Source organism: Rhinopithecus roxellana, chromosome 11 (genome assembly GCF_007565055.1).
Source record: "Rhinopithecus roxellana isolate Shanxi Qingling chromosome 11, ASM756505v1, whole genome shotgun sequence".
NCBI lineage: Eukaryota > Metazoa > Chordata > Mammalia > Primates > Cercopithecidae > Rhinopithecus > Rhinopithecus roxellana.
Window position 1 is genome coordinate 61,688,880 of NC_044559.1, and position 17,069 is coordinate 61,705,948.

Sequence of the window (17,069 nt, forward strand, 5' to 3'; positions counted from 1 at the left end):
TTACACGAACCCAAATATGAGCATTATTTATCTCGGGTGAGATGGTAAGTTGGTTTGTCTTTTTGTTTATCCTTATCCTCTAATCTGCCTACGAGTCAAATAGATGGGATTACTAAATTTAGAGAAAAATCTACAATTTCCCTATAATTCCTATGGCTCAGTCCAGTATTTAGGTCATGGGACCTAAAATTGTAAAAATTAGAAAAGGTAGAAGCAAAGAAGACCAGCAGTTCACTAACATGAGAATGAGAGACGAGGCACAATCTGGGACTGAGTCCATCATCGAGCCTCTAGAGTGTCCTTCCCTACTCCAAAAAAATGCCCTCGGTAAACAAAAAGAAGACAGAGGAGGCATAGCAAGGCCTGCAAGAGGCTAGGAGATCCAGATGATCTGGGAAGAGAAGGGATCAGAGAAGGTCCCCAGGAAAGGAAAGAAAACGGGATCTCAGCTCAGGCTCTGAGTCTAGATAGATAATAGGTCAGAATCAAGGGAGGAGAGAAAATGTACTAGAAACAGAAAGAAAAAGAATAAGGTTCGGCATGCCTAGTCAGTGGTCTTAAGTGCAGAAATGTGACTGAAGTTGGTAGCAAAGGAAGCTTTATCAGATTAGTAGTGTGGAGGGCCCATACTTAGGAGGTTCCAGAGCTACGACAGAGCTAAGGGCATTTTCTACAGTCCACAGGGAATTGCAAAAATGGACGGCTATCAGAGTTGGCAGATCCATCCTGAAACACATGTACGTCTCCCAGATGGAACCCAACACATAAAATTTATAATTAAAAAACTGAACTCATTTGTTTTTATTCTATCTGTCTCATGCACATGGCATCTACGACACTAAATCTGTTAAAAAAAAAAAAAAATACATCTCCAGAGGACAGGTACCTATAATACCAGGAAATTTACAGACTGGATGCATATTGAAGAGCCTTCAGCACCCAAAATATGCCACTGTACAATGCTGGGCAAGTCAATAGCTTCTCCAACTCTCAATTTTCTTCACTGAGAGAGGAGAATAACACTACTTGTTTTAAGGGTTGATTGTATCAAATGATACAATACACATTAATGCTTATTACTCTAAAATCAGTTGGTTTGGAACCTGCCTCTTGAATAGGATAATAATTTTTGACAACATGGATTAAAAGGAACAGAACAAAACAGATTTTGAGTAAGTACATAATTGATGCAGCTACATGTGTGGAGGGAATAGAAAGGAGGGAAAGAGGTAATCCCTGAGCACTTACCTTGCTTTACTGCTAAAGAGAACTATTACAGTTTACCAGGGAATTAAATAATGGGTAAGTATCCAAAAAAGCACCCGTAATATGAGGGAATTTTATCCTCATGAGTTTCATACATGGACGGAGTTTAGACAACACATTTTCAAAACTGAGATGTCACTCTGAGAACAAATATTTCCCAGAATATAACCCCCATTCAACTGTTTTGCTAGCTGCTATATCCCTAGCACATAGTCTCCAATAATTTTTGGTAAACAACTAAACATAAAAATGTTCTGAAGTTCCATTAAAGACTACCATTACGATCTACAGTATAGGGCTAATATATAATAAAGCGAAATGACCTTAAGAAAAGGCTCTTCTGGAACTCAGAAAATAAATTCTATTGAATAGAAACCCCCCACTCTCCCCCACTTCATATCAAATGCTCTCTGTATCAAACGCTTTTAAGAACTTCAATCACAACCATCGAAGACATAAAACAAGAGAAAAATTGTTGACAGTATCTGTGGGTCATAAACTACCTTTGGGAACAGAAGAGGAGTTAAGTACTTTGATTCAATCAACTTAATAAAGAAACTCTGATGGAATTAAAATAGGGTAAAATGAAAGATAAATGTTAGTGGAGAATCTAGTCTATTGAATAAAAAACCAAAAACAATCAGATTAGCATCTGACAAAAGCAACTGCCAATCAGTACAAAGATTATGTCCTTGGAAATTAGATTCCATTCACAGAAGAGAGGAAAATGCTATAGATAAAATCTTTTATGTTGGCAGATACCCACTTAACAAATAAGGCCCCACAAAGGTTTAGCAAAGATTAAAATACAAAAAAAAAAAAAAAAAAAAAAGAAAAGAAAAGAAAAGTCTTCCCCAAAGTGACCTCCAGACATTAAATACAGAATGCTAGTAAACTTCTAAAAATCCATCCTATGCAGCTGGAAACCATCATTCTTAGCAAACTATCACAAGAAGAGAAAACCAAACACCGCATGTTCTCACTCATAGGTGGGAACTGAACAATGAGATCACTTGGACTCAGGAAGGGGAACATCACACACCGGGGTCTATCATGGGGAGGGGGGAGGGGGGAGGGATTGCATCGGGGAGTTATACATGATATAAATGATGAATTGATGGGTGCTGACGAGTTGATGGGTGCAGCACACCAACATGGCACAAATATACATATGTAACAAACCTGCACGTTATGCACACATACCCTAGAACTTAAAGTATAATAAAAAATAAAAAATAAAATAAAATAAAATAAAATAAAACAAAATAAAATAAAAATCCATTCTAGTTCTCTCAGCATACAATCCCAGAAAAGCCACACTGGAAAGTTGTACTTGTTCCTTCCTGCAGGATTAACAAAGCCCCTAGAAACAGTTCTAAAACTTGATGTCATGGCAGGTCCCAAGCAGGATCTGTGGTCATCATTTTTCTTCTTTACTTCCTTCCCTTTTGGCATGGGACCAATTTTCAGAGAAAATTGTCACCCACTAAGTGACCATTTCCATTTCACCAGCCTCACTACAAATCAATGCGACTGTTTATGCTAGAATGTTTTACCACTGAGTTCTCTCTACCGCTGACCCCAACCCATAACCCAACTGTCCAATGGTTTCTTTTCTTTCTTCAAATCTTTTCACCACCAACTGACTAATATACTCTGTGACATTTAATTTCTCCTTATGCAACTGTCTAATGCTATTCCTTTTAGGCAAATGTCTGACCCAAAAGAAGCTATGGTAGAAAACACATATCAAGACACACACCTGACTTGACTTTGCTCTGAAATAAAATATATTCAAACAAAGTTGGAGATTTCCCCAAATTAGTAAATTCTATTTCCCCACCAAATTCCATATACAAATCAGGGATTCACAGAGAGCCCCAAAAACCTCATATGAGAAAGATACTGCAACAGGAGTCAGCCCTGTCATTATAAAAGATGAGATGCTCTAAGTGTCACAGCTTCTAGAAAGAGTTCAGCCCTTCTCATTATCCTTCCATAAAATTTATTCACTAAACAAATGTTAACTGAATCTAAGTTGTGATCATCTTCTACCTGGACTACTGCAATGACTTTTTTTTTTTTTTTTTTTTTTTTTTTTTTTTTTTGAGAGTTTCACTCTTGTTGCCCAGGTTGGAGTGCAATGGCGCGAGCTCAGGTCACTGCAACCTCCACCCCCTGGGTTTAAGCGATTCTCCTGCCTCAGCCTCCCAAGTAGCTGGGATTACAGGCAATTTTAAAAACCAAAAAGTTCTCAAAAAAGTTGCCATCACACTGGCTAATTTTGTATTTTTAGTAGAGATGGGGTTTTTCCACGTTGGTGAGGCTGGTCTCGAACTCCCGACCTCAGGTGATCTGCTTGCCTCCACCTCCCAAAGTGCTGGGATTAGAGGTGTGAGCCACCACACCCAGCCTGCAATGGCATCTCAACCAGGCCCCCTGCTTCAACTCTTGCTTCCCTAGTCTCTGTAATGCAGCCACATTCTTTTAAACGCCAGTTTCATTCTTTTAAAACACCAGGTTTTTCGTATCCTTCTCCCCTAATGACTTACTGCCACACTTGAAATAAAATCCCAACTCCTCATCCATCCACGGTCCACAAGGCTAACACCTCACTGACCTCCTGCATCAGGGTTCTCTCCCAGCTAACTCAGCCACATGGGCCCTTGACCATTCCTCAGGTAAGTGCCAGAACTCTGCACTTTCTGTGTCTCCTGCATCAACTACTCTTCCCCAAACACATGCATGGCATTGTCTCATTTAATTCAGATGTCTGCTCAACCATCATCTAATCAGAGGACTCTGCTTTCCGATCAATCTAAAATACCAGCCTCTCCCCACTCTCTCCAACACTCGCTAGCCCTTTGTACTGCTTTATTTTTCTCCATCACACTAGCCAATATCATGTATTCATTCACTGCCTCCCTTACACTGGCCAGAATATAAGCTTCACGAAAGCATTGGGATCCTTTGCTCAGTGCAGCATCCCCAGGGCCTCTCAGTGCCTGGAATATGGTATACTGCTCAATAAATACTAGATGAATGAATGAATGAATGAATTTTAGGTGAGCACTTTCTATGTGCTAGGCACTGGGATAGAAAGGTGAACGATGAATAGAATCTAGTTCTTCCCCTTGAGGAACTTACAATTTAGCAATGAAGGAGACATATATACAACTAATAGAATGAAATGTGATATGGGCTTAACGTGTTTGAGGAAACCTGTGGAGTGGAGTAGCTAGAGATAAGGCAGGAGAGATTGGGACCAGATGCTGAGGGCCCTTGAGCTTCAGGCTAAGGAGCTGTTTCTCCATCTGGGCACCCATTATGGAGTTCTAAATAGAAATGGAAAGAAGAGATGGATCTAAAATTAGAACCGAAAGAACTTAGTGACTATCTGGATAAAAGGAACTGAGGAGTTCTAGGTTTCTAGGAAATGCCACTGGTCAAATGGAAGAAAAAGTTGGAAGAAAAATATAGTAAATCTGGTTTTACGCAAGTTGAGTTTGAGGAACCTATGACCACCACACTAAGTCGTAATTTCTCTGGTGACTTGGAAACTCTATAGTCCTGCTCCTTGGCTAAGAAAGCCACTTTTTCAGGTGTTCACCATGTCCCAGTAGAGCTGAGCCACACGTATCACACATAGGTGCCACTGTGTTAGCCATGATTTAGTCATGCATGAAAAATCCTTACATCTTCAGCCTTCATCAAATCTGTAAGTTTAATATGTTCTTTATCATGCTTTCTTAAAACAAGGGATACCTGTTTTGCAGTGAAGTCTGACACAAATGCAGAGATTTCCCAGGATTTTTTCCTAGTCAGTGGCTTGAAAGTCCAATTCTAAATGGGGAGACAACATTATTTACAATTTTAAAAACCAAAAAAGTTCTCAAGGACAGGCATTATTGTTGCTTTCCATTTTGAGAGGCCATGGAAATCCCATGTGGATTTATGTGTGTGTATATATATATATACATATACTCATACAGATATGCAGGGGAGACATTAAGAATGAAAGGAGGAAAAAATTTAAGTACAAAAAAAAAATCAAAACCTATGTTTAATAGTAAAGGACAATTGTTTACAACACAAAGATAGAACCAAATGTCACAATGTCATAAATTCAAGATTAAGATTTTCCAGCACCTCAAACATTTGGTTAAAGGGTTTGTTGTTGGGATTTTTTGGCCAAATTCCAGTGATCTCATTTCTTAAGTGATCCTCCATAGTTTCATCCCATGATTCTTTTATAAAAAGTAGAAGATACTGAAATATGAAGGAAGGACTGATTTTTTAAGGGATCAAGGACTTTTAAAATCAAAGTAGAAACATCCTGTTGGGAATTACTGGCCAAATAGGCTTAATTTAGAGAAGTCATATAAAACAAGCTCCTAAGTGGCACGCCTCCTAGTGGAGATTGGGGATGGGGTCAACACTCAAGAAGAGTCAAGTACAAAAAGAGGGAGAAGTTAACTCTCTGCTAAGAATATCCCATAAACAGAAGGATCAATTTCTCCGAAATGCCAGATACATAAAACTGCTATATTGCAATAACCAAATAACTAGAAACAAAGGGTTCCTCTGACACTACAAAAGATTTTAATCTTCTCTATGAGAGCCAGGAAAAGGTAGTTTATCCGTCTTCACTGCTTGATATGTCATCTGTATCTATCTTTCTTCCTACCTCCTACCTGTCTGGTGGGCCAAATACACTGAAGTGAGGTCACAAGGAGAGAGACAGGAAACCAGCAATAGACTCCAGTAGAAGGACAGGGTGGATGGTGCTTAGGATGATCATGACAACTCTGCTTTCATTTCCCACATCCCTATCCCACCAGAGGTGAAAAATCAGAAAGGACTTAGTTGGATGCATTCTGGACACAAATGTCCTGAAGCTAATAAAATTCAAATACAATTGGCCCATCCAATTATGTTAGAATCAAATAAAATGTAGTTGTATATGACAACAGAAATCATCTAGACTGAGACGCCATTATTTTGTGAGAAAAACAAGGCTCCTGAGATGTAAGGATCCACCCAAACCACTCAGCAAGTAGGACATACCTGAGGCCAGATCCCAGGCTGCCTGCATTCCAGCACTGAGTTAATTTTGTCAAATCAACTGGTTTCTTGCTTTGAGCAATTTAAATATATAAATGACTACAGTATTGGCAATAAGTACCAAGAAAACACAAAATCATAAAGCTTAAAGAGAAACAGATTTGAGGAAAACTCCCTGTTGGGAAAATTGTAATTATTAATATACTTCAAGAAAATTAGTTTTACAGTTAAGAGGATACTTTATAAGAATAAAATTACTTAAAAGTCACAGTTCTGTGAAAAATTCAGATTTGTAACTGTTAAGACTTACTCAAAGTTATATTCTGGGGCACTAAATTATTTGCTTGAATATAAAAATTTTGATGAAAAACCGGAAAAGGAGCAAACTTACAAAAACAAAACAACAAACATCAGGAAAACCCAGGAAGCATAATTTGAGCTGACCTTGCTTTGCACAGTACTGGCATTTTGTTCCAATGGGATTTTAGGAAAAAAGTTTAAAAGTCAAAAAGGCAAAAGCAGAACTAAAGTTTGGCAGCAAAAATAATGCACTTAATAAACTCCAAGTATCTTGTATTTCTAAAGCCTATTCCTATTTATTAGCCTCTTAAAACTAAAGGAACAACAACAACAAAAAGGTCTTCCACCAAATTAAATGCAGCCCAGACCATCAATTCTATTTCCGATTCAGCTTGAACTCTAGGATTGTCAATCCATCTGTAAATAAACACTGATCAGTTAAATGGCTTTCTTTAACCAGTTAAGACCATCCATTCCTGGGAAAGTGTCAGGAACTGCTTTTATTTCAATTTGCACGTATATAATTTATCAGGTTTAAAAAAAAAGAGTCCTTATAAAACATACTAGGAAAAACCTTATCATTTCTGTCAAAGAACATTCAGCATGAACTCTCAGTGTGCATTTTGTTTTCTTGCTGTAAGATGAATTCCTTAATATTTAACCACGTGGTGGATCATGAAACACAGTCCACCGGACAGAAACTCAGCTCTTTAACAAACCAATTTCCAACCCTCATTCATGGAAATCATAAGGTGTTCCTTTAACTAAGGAGAAAATCAAACATCAATGAAGGGACAATGTAGGCAACCCGAGTAAATAGCCTGTCTGAGGGTGTCCATGCTGAGTTTACAGCTTCGGATGTGAAAGCCACCTTGGATACACCTGAAACTAAGTGGGAGTTGCCTACTTAACACTCTGAGAAATTTGAATGGAACAATCACATGTTGCTTTAAGTAGCAGTAGTAGAAGGTGGGAATCCATTTAGGTCCATCCACAACCCACCTACCCAAAGTCATACCCTGAGGGTATGTTTGGGTTGTTTTCCCAACAACCCAAGCCACTCTGGAAGAGGTGTTCTGAATTCTGTGTGAAACATCTTTAAATACATATTGCTAAGGCTCCAGATATCTGACTCTGTGTGGGAAAAGCTATGCAGCCAATTTATAGTGCTTAGGCCAACTGTCGATTTATTTAACGGGTTAGTAACACCAACCAAGACTAGGTGGTTGATCTGTTGTTCAATAGCCTGTACTGTCTGAAGATGTCTGAGAGTTTTCTTTCTTATCAAGTGAAAACAGAGCATCATCTCTAACAGTCTGATTCATCATTCCGTATGAATCTTGCATAAAACAGGCAACGAACAGCATTTTCTTTTAAAGCTTCCAGACAGTAAGTTAGTCCAACAGGGTATGTGTTTAAAAAAGAAAAAAAAAATAGTATGTTTTGATCCCAACAAGTTGATAAATTTCATTTATAAATAATAATTAGATGTTTGGAGTGCAAATCCCATAATCATCAAATCTTAGAGCTTTTACTTGACTTACTTGTATTTTAAGAGCAGCCACTGAATTAACCAGAGTCCTACAAGGATCATGCCATTAATTTCACAAATAGAAAAGGCCCACTGCACCCGGTTAAAATGGTCAAAAAATGTGTCCGGTAGTGGAGGCTGCACCTCCTTAGGAGGTACTCGTTCATGGACGACCGAGATCATCACTGTGGTGAGAACAAAACAGGAAAGTGCGTAAAGAAAGGCCAGAAAAGTCTTGCCCCACTCCATGGGGTACTGAGAGCGCTCCAGTTCTGGCATGGGGATCTTTATCATCTCTTTCCTATACCCATTTGGCATCCCGTTGGGTTTAATCTTGATGCTGAAGCTGCCATCGGGGGTGGGGATGTCTATGCCAATGTTGAGGTGCCCGTTGGCATGACCGTTCTTGTGTGCTTCTAAATGGTGCTCCATTTTCAGGGTTTCTATCATGTCCAGGAGCCGCTGCCCGTTGTCAGAGGAGACTCGGCACAAGGGGGGTTTTTTGAAATCCTCTTGGGTTAGGTTGATCAAGTCCTGGCCTGTGAAATGCTCCAGAGGCTCACAGTATTCTGGCATAGCATTCTCCAGCAGCCAGTCTGCCACCTTCTTGGGTGACCAATAAACCACTTCCTTCATTGTACTGGCAGACAGCAGGCAGTCCCCAGCTCACTCTTGGCAGGTCAGCAGTCACTGTTCCGACAGGGCAGGACACTGTCCTGCCTTGGCTCGTTCATCCTGTGGGGCCTCATGAGCAGAGACTTGTTTGGCAAGATGGTCAGGGCAGTTTTTAAACACCTCATGTAGCCGTCCAGGGTTCTTGAGTGCCCAAGCATTAATTCACCTCATTTCTGAGCAGGATTCTTCCTTCTGTGAAAGCAAGAGAAGATATCAAGATACTGTACTTCCAAATCACCCCTCTCGAAATGCAAAGCCTTATATACATAAGGAAAGTAGAAAACCAGTTATTGGTAAACTTAACAGTTTTCAAACGTATTCATTTCAGGGACCACTGATTTCCTGGTTATTAGTCTTTTGTGACACACATTAAATTGGATCTGAAAATGGATATTGTCAAAGGAGACATATTTTATATAATTTCCAATGGTCTATTTTCTAAGAAGCAATTTGGCAGTGCTTTGGACACTTTTCAACCTGGTCAAGAGACCAGGTATTCTCTTTGTCCTTACATGCTTCCTGAGATAATTTAAAAGAATAAAATATATTTGCTTACCCTACCTCGTGAAGAATGTTTAAAAATGTACATAACATACAGCAACTCACAGAATTGCTGAGCTTCAAAATCAACTGGTTTAATTCTTTTTCCAAAAAAAAAAAAAAAAAAAAAAAAAAATCAGTGAGTCCCCTTTTCCGTATGTGCTTAGGTCCCAAATGTATAAAAGATCTACAAATGCCACTGCTTGGGTTGAAGCACAGGTGAAGGGCCAAGGTCCTGACGGCTCTGTTGATCTTTCTTAATCCCAGCCCCTCTCGGGTTCTGTGGGACCCCACGGTTTAAAAATAAAGGATCTGGTCCAACTTCTTCATTTACAAATGAAGAATCTGAGTTCCAGAAATGTCAAGAAACCTGCCCATGGCCAAGTGGCAGTTGGCATAGAAGAGTTACAAGTTAAGTTTCTGAGTTCTAGTTCAGTGGATGTACTTATTAAAATATTTTACTATGTGAAAATAACCAAATGCATATCTGTAGGGAAGATTCTAAAGTAGGATTCAAAATTTTATAAATTTGTGCATAAATAGAAACATACATGTATAATGTGTATATATAATACATATAACTATAATTATGGCTAACTATGGTACACAGGCTGAGAATCCCTAATGCTAAAATTCAAAATCCAAAACGCTCCAAAATGCTAAACTTTTTGAGAACTGACATGATACTCAAAGAAAATGCTCATTGGAGCATTTCAGATTTTTGGATCGGGATGCTCAACTGAGTACATTCTGGAAATATTCCAAAGTATCCCCAAGATTGAAATCCAAAACACTTCTGGTCCCAAGCATTTTGGATAAGGGATACTCAACTTACACAATATTGTATAAAACAACTGGAAAGAAATATATCACATATTAACTGGAGTTATACTTAATGATGGTTCTGTAGGTATTTTCTACTTTTCTCCACCTATTTTTCTTTAATAAGCATATATTACTTTTATAACAATCATACAAAATGAAAAACAAGAAAAGTTAAAAATAAAAGACCTTAACAAACTCCTTAACAAAGCATAATAATGGCTAATGAAATGTGGCCTTTGGCAGAAGATGGACCACAGTTTGACTCTCAGCATCTCCCATACATAATCCATTATGTGAGTTTCAGCTTATTCACCTCTAAAATGAATAATCAAGTATTTCCTTCACAGGGTTATTGTTGATATTTAAGAAATCATATCTGAAAGTTCATGAAACATAACCTAGCTCTAAAACCAGTGATTTTCAAATGGGTATGTGGGTACCCATATCCTTTTGTTTTTCTTCCTCAAATTACCTGTCATATCCAGTAGCCACTGTCCACTACATCTCACTACGAAAAAAAACTCTATCTACCAGTGGGCTAATTTTTCTTTTCTCAAATGATGACTGTTGCAAAGATCTGGAGATTTAAGGGCTTGAAATGCTATTTCCCTGAGTATGTTTCTGTGAAATAATAATCTGATAAAATCGTCCAAGCTTTAAAAAAATATATAGCCAAATAAGCCTAGGAATGCATACTGTAATCTCTCCTGGGGACAGCAGTATGCATTAGGATGTTAAAAGCTCCAGGAAATCTTCCAATTAAGAATCTATTTTGAGAAAAGATTTTTCAAGCTGACTTCATCAAGGCTATCCTACTCCTTGCCCCTTTTCCTACAGGACTCATTTCTACTGAATCCCAAAATCTTTTGCTTGTCAGGGGGAGACAGGGTCTTACTCTACTGCCCAGGCTGGAGTGCTGTGGTGCAATCATGGCTCACTGCAACCTCTATCTCCTGGGCTCAAGTGATTCTCCCAACTCAGCCTCGCAGAAGCTGGGACCACAGGTGCATGCCACTGTATCTGGCTAATTTTTAAAATATTTGTAGAGATGTGGCGGGGTGGGGGCTCACTATGATGCTTGGGGTGGCCCATATCCTACTTTAGAAAGAATTCCATCTTATTCTGGGAGTCCCAATCTTACTCTGAGAGTCCACTCTCAGTTTTTCAGTCCATTTAACAACCAATCAAGTGGCAATAACAGCTTTTAAACATATTCCAGATTTTGCAAACAAACTGGGTGTTCCCTTCACAGAACTTTCCCTGTCACACCTTCCTGTGACTAAGTGTCTGTCTAGACTCCCCTAAGAGCCGATGAGTGAATGTGAAGTAGTTACAATGTTAAGTACCCATAGATCTACATGCCCAGGGCTCAGAAGGTACTCAATCAATGTCTGCTCAGTATCTTCAAAAATATTCCTTAGACTTAGTAACGTGTAGATGGCTTAACGGAAAACAAACCTGCTGAAAATACCACTGACAATGAAAATGGCTGTAAAACAATTTGGATGCGCAAGGAGATTAAGATGGGCATTCTCCAGAGAAATGTAAAACCAAAGTACATCTCTGACCACTTAAAAACCACCGTAAAGAACTTCAATTGCCACCGGTACTGCCCAGAGAGTGTCGAGAAGACACGCACACCAAACGGGAGTTCTGGCAGAAGGTCAGGAAGAAAAGGGGACCTCCTTGGCCTCAGACCCAAGGCCTTCCCTCAAACCCTCTCCAGCAGAGTTAGGAAAACAGCCAAAGGAATCCTCAACATCTTGAAATGGGTATGAAAACTCTAAAGAAATATTCTCAGTGGAGTGTTGAGGCCCAAGGGAGATGAACAAAGTCTTTTCACCTAGGTTCTTCATTTCCCCCTTGCCCAGCACAGGAAGTCAGCCAAGATAGGAAACTCCCTGAGAACCACAGGGACCAGACAGAAGCCAAAGTGTTATTTCAGTTCTCTCTGATGGGAGGAAGAGTCACATAATCTCTCAAGAGATAATCAACGTTTTAAGAAATATTTATTTATTTATTATTTTAAGTTCTGGGATACATGTGCTGAACATGCAGGTTTGTTACCTAGGTATACATGTGCCATGGTGGTTTGCTGCACCCATCAACCCATCATCTAGGTTTTAAGCCCCTCATGCATTAGGTATTTGTCCTAATGCTTACCCTCCCCTTCCCCCCTACCCTATGACAGGCCCCAGTGTGTAATGTTCTCCTCCCTGTGTCCAGCTCCCCCACTTATGAGTGAGAACATGTGGTTGTGGTTTTCTGTTCCTGTGTTACTTTGCTGAGGATGATGGGTTCCAGCTTCACAAACCCACAGCCAATATCATACTGAAAGGGCAAATGCTGGAAGCATTCCCTTTGAAAACTGGCACAAGACAAGGATGCCCTCTCTCACCACTCCCATTCAACACAGTGTTGGAAGTTCTGGCCAGGGCAATCAGGCAAGAGAAAGAAATAAAGCGCATTCAAATAGGAAGAGAGGAAGTCAAATTGTCTCTGTTTGCAGATGACATGATTGCATATTTAGAAAACCCTGTCATCTCAGCCCAAAAATTCCTTAAGCTGATAAGCAACTTCAGCAGTCTCAGGATACAAAATCGAAGTGCAAAAATTACAAGCATTCCTATACACCGATAATAGACAAGCAGAAAGCCAAATCATGAGTGAACTCTCATTCACAATTGCTACAAAGAAAATAAAATACCTAGGAATTCAACTTACAAGGGATGTGAAGGACCTCTTCAAGGAGAACTACAAACAACTGCTCAAGGAAATAAGAGAGGATACAAACAAATGGGAAAACATCCCATGCTCATGGATAGGAAGAATCAGTATCATGAAAATGGCCATACTGCCCAAAGTAATTGATAGATCCAATGCTATTCCCATCAAGCTACCACTGATTCTCTTCAAAGAACTAGAGAAACCTACTTCAAATTTCATACGGAACTGAAGAAGAGCCCGTAAAGCCAAGACAATCCTAAGCAAAAAGAACAAAGCTGGAGGCATCATGTTACCTGACTTCAAACTATACTACAAGGCTACAGTAACTAAAACAGCATGGTACTGGTACTGAAACAGGTATATAGACAATCAACTTTAAAATAGGAAAAAATCAAATGCTAGGAGCCAATTTCATAATGGTCCATCAAGTATCCATCTGGCATTACAAGCATGGCAAGCACACATCTAACAAAGGAACTCGAATCTTGCAAAGGTGTGCCCATCAGGGCCCCTTTGAGACAGTGAGACAAATTAATGGCTTCTATTAACAAACTGGGACAACAAATTATTCCTTCCTTAAGATAACCCCTGTGCTTCCCTATAACTTGGAATTCTCTATGTATTCATCAAGAAGTTTAGATTCTTCCTTTAGTCTTTAAGGTCTTTCTCTGCAAAGCCTTAGCTGTCTACTCCACTTCATAATCCTTTTCTCCTCCCTGAATTCCTAAACCACGAATACTTGTGGTACACAATACAACTGAATGGTCTTATGTGTGTGCTATGGTAGAAAGAGTATTATCCAAGTGAGCCAGGGAGCCTGCGTTCGAGAGTCTATCCAGCTACTTCCCTTCTTAAAGAAGTCCTTTAGCCTTGCCAAGCCTCAGTTTCCTCTGGGAAATAGGATTAACATCTACTTTACCTACTGATACAGTTTGGCTGTGTCCCCACCCAAATCTCATTTTGAATTGTATTCCCATAATTCCCATTCTCCTCATGTGTTGTGGGAGAGACCCAATAGGAGATAATTTGAATCATGGGGGCAGTTCCCCCATACTGTTCTTGTGGTAGTGAATAAGCCTCATGAGATCTGATGGGTTTATCAGGGGTTTCCACTTTTGCTTCCTCCTCATTTTCTCTTGCCACTACCATGTAAGAAGTGCCTGTCACCTCCCGCCATGATTCTGAGGCCTCTCCAGCCATGCGGAGCTGTAAGTCCAATTAAACCTCTTTTTCTTCTCAGTCTTGGGTATGTCTTTATCAGCAGCATGAAAACAAACTAATACAGGAAATTGGTACCAGCAGAGTAGGGTGTTGCTGAAAAGATATCTGAAAATGTGGAAGCGACTTTGGAACTGGGTAACAAGCAGAAGCTGGAACAGTTTGGAGGGCTCAGAAGAAGACAGAAAAATGTGGGAAAGTTTGGAACTTCCTAGAGACTTGTTGAATGGCTTTTCCCAAATGCTGACAGCAATACGAGCAATAAGGTCCAGGCTGAGGTGGTCTCAGATGGAGATGAAGAACTTGTTGGGAACTGGAGCAAAGGTACTCTTGTTATGTTTTAGCAAAGAGACTGGAGGCATTTTGCCCCTGCCCTAGAGATTTGTGGAACTTTGAACTTGAGAGAGATGTTTTAGGGTATCTGGCAGAAGAAATTTCTAAGCAGTAAAGCATTTAAGATGTAACCTGGGTGCTGTTAAAGGCATTCAGCTTGATAAGGGAAGCAAAGCATAAAAGTTTGGAAAATTTGCAGCTTGACTATGTGATAGAAAAGAAAAATATATTTTCCAGGGAAAAATTCAAGCTGGCTGCAGAAATTTTCGTAAGTAGCAAGGAGCTTAATGTTAATCCCCAAGACCATGGGGAAAATGTCTCCAGGGCATGTCAGAAGTTCTTCACGGCAGCCCCTCCCATCACAGGCCCAGGAGGAAAAGGTTGTTTCATGGGCCGGGTCCAGGGTCCCCGTGCTGTGTGCAGACTAGGGACTTGGTGCCCTGTGTCCCAGGCACTCTAGCCGTGGCTGAAAGGGGCCAACATACAGCTTAGGCTGTGCCTTCAGAGGGTGGAAGCCCCAAGCCTTGGCAGGTTCCCCGTGGTGTTGGGCCTGCAGGTGCACAGAAGTCAAGAATTGAGGTTTGGGAACTTCCGCCTAGATTTCAGATGTATGGAAATGCCGGGATGCCCAGGCAAAAGTTTGCTGCAGGGGCCTGGCCCTCATGGAGAACCTCTTCTAAGGCAGTGCAGAAGGCAGATGCGGGGTCAGAGCCCACACATAGAGTCCCTAATGGGGTACTGCCTAGTGGAGCTATGAGAAGAGGGCCACCATCCTCCAGACCCCAGAATGGTAGATCCACTGACAGTGTGCACCATGCACCGGGAAAAGCCACACTCAATGCCAGTCCATGAAACTGGCCGGGAGGGAGGCTGTACCCTGCAAAGCCAAAGGGGTGGAGCTGCCCAAGACCACGGGAACACATCTTTTGCATCAGTGTGACCTAGATATGAGATCTGGAGTCAAAGGAGATCATTTTGGAGCTTTAATATTTGACTGCCCCACTGGAGTTTGGACTTACATGGGTCCTGTAACCCCTTTGTTTTGGCCAATTTCGCCCATTTGGAATTGCTGTATTTACCCAGTACCTGTACCCCCACTGCATCTAAGAAGTAACTAGTTTGCTTTTGATTTTCAGATTCATAGGCAGAAGGGACGAGTCTCAGTTCAGACTTTGGACTGTGGACTTTTGGGTTAATGCTGAAATGAGTTAAGACTTTGGGGGATTGTTGGGAAGGCATGATTGGTTTTGAAATGTGAGGACGTGAGATTTGGGGGGTACACGGGTAGAATGATACGGTTTGGCTGTGTGCCCACCCAAATTTCATTTTGAATTGTATTCCCATAATTCCTATGTATTGTGAGAGGGACCCAGTGGGAGATCATTTAAATCATGGGGTGGTTTCCTCCATACTGTTGTCATGGTAGTGAATAAGTCTCATGAAATGTGATGGGTTTATCGGGGGTTTCCATTTTTGCTTCCTCCTCATTTTTCTCTTGTCACCGCCATGTAAGAAGTGCCTTTTGCCTCCTGCATTATTCCGAGGCCTCCCTAGCCATGTGGAGCTGTAAGTCCAATTAAATCTCTTTTTCTTCCCAGGCTCGAGGTGTCTTTATTAGTAGTGTGAAAACGAACTAATACACCTACCTTCACACAGGCTGCTACTGCTGGGAGGATTCAATCATGTAAAAGGAATAAAAACTACTAATTACTCTAGGAAGTATATTTTGGTCTTCTTGTCACAACCTACACTTCTTTTCTGTTGCCTGACTGGGTCCACAGTAACACTTCATAAATATATACTGAAGCTGCCACTTACAAATGACATCATTTACAAAGCCCAGTCATTCTGGCACATGAGTAAAGACAGCCTTCGAAATTCCAAGAGCAAATAAACTTTTATTTTTTCAAGCAAGCTTTGAAACTTGAAATAAAGGTATACATGCTGTTTTCCTGCAACTGATGCTGAAATTGTACAAAAAAGGGAAAAGCTCATTGCTATGGAAGTGGACTGTCGGACAACTATTCAGTACTTCAAAGGTCACTGCTAAAAGGTGGACCCCCAAAACCCCAGAGCACAGCTATACAGGGTGAGGTAAGATGTACTTTTCCCTGAGTTCACACACTGTGGTGTCTTTGAAAAGGGAAAGACAAAATATCATATCTAGACCCAGAAGACTGTACGTTATTAGCCTGGGCTCAGAGAAGAACTGCCACCATCACTCAGAAAAGCCATGCTGAATCCATTATTGGGAGAATGTTAAAAAATAACATACAGCCCAAATTACTAGACATTTTTCAGAACTGGGAATAATATAAGAGTAAAAATATGCATACATTCTTTATCCCAAAATAACACAAAATTTGAGAGACAGAAGCAGCACAGAAATACTTTGTTCATATCTAACTTTTAGAGATAAGTAAACTAAAATGCAGTGAGGTTGTGATTGGTCTAAAATCTCATACATAGCAAAGAGTCGCCTTGGGGCTAGACCAAGACCTAAAATGCTTTTCAGGGCTCTCCCACTGAAAAAGATTCAACAGTCTCACAGATCTAAGCTTGTATCAAGGGTAGTCTAAAAAGTTTCTTA

General features: G+C 40.3%; 1 protein-coding gene across 6 annotated transcripts in view; it reads right to left on the reverse strand.

The window, feature by feature from the left end:
- The window catches only part of SGMS1 (sphingomyelin synthase 1), a 316,221-nt gene that overhangs the window by 30,557 nt on the left and 268,595 nt on the right, over positions 1–17,069 (reverse strand). For all 6 annotated transcript variants that reach the window (XM_010379633.2, XM_030940475.1, XM_030940476.1 and 3 more), the window contains one exon: positions 8,175–9,028. In XM_010379633.2, the coding sequence (XP_010377935.1) occupies positions 8,175–8,797 (623 nt within the window). In that variant the 5' untranslated portion in view covers positions 8,798–9,028. The remainder of the gene's footprint in view (positions 1–8,174; positions 9,029–17,069) is intronic.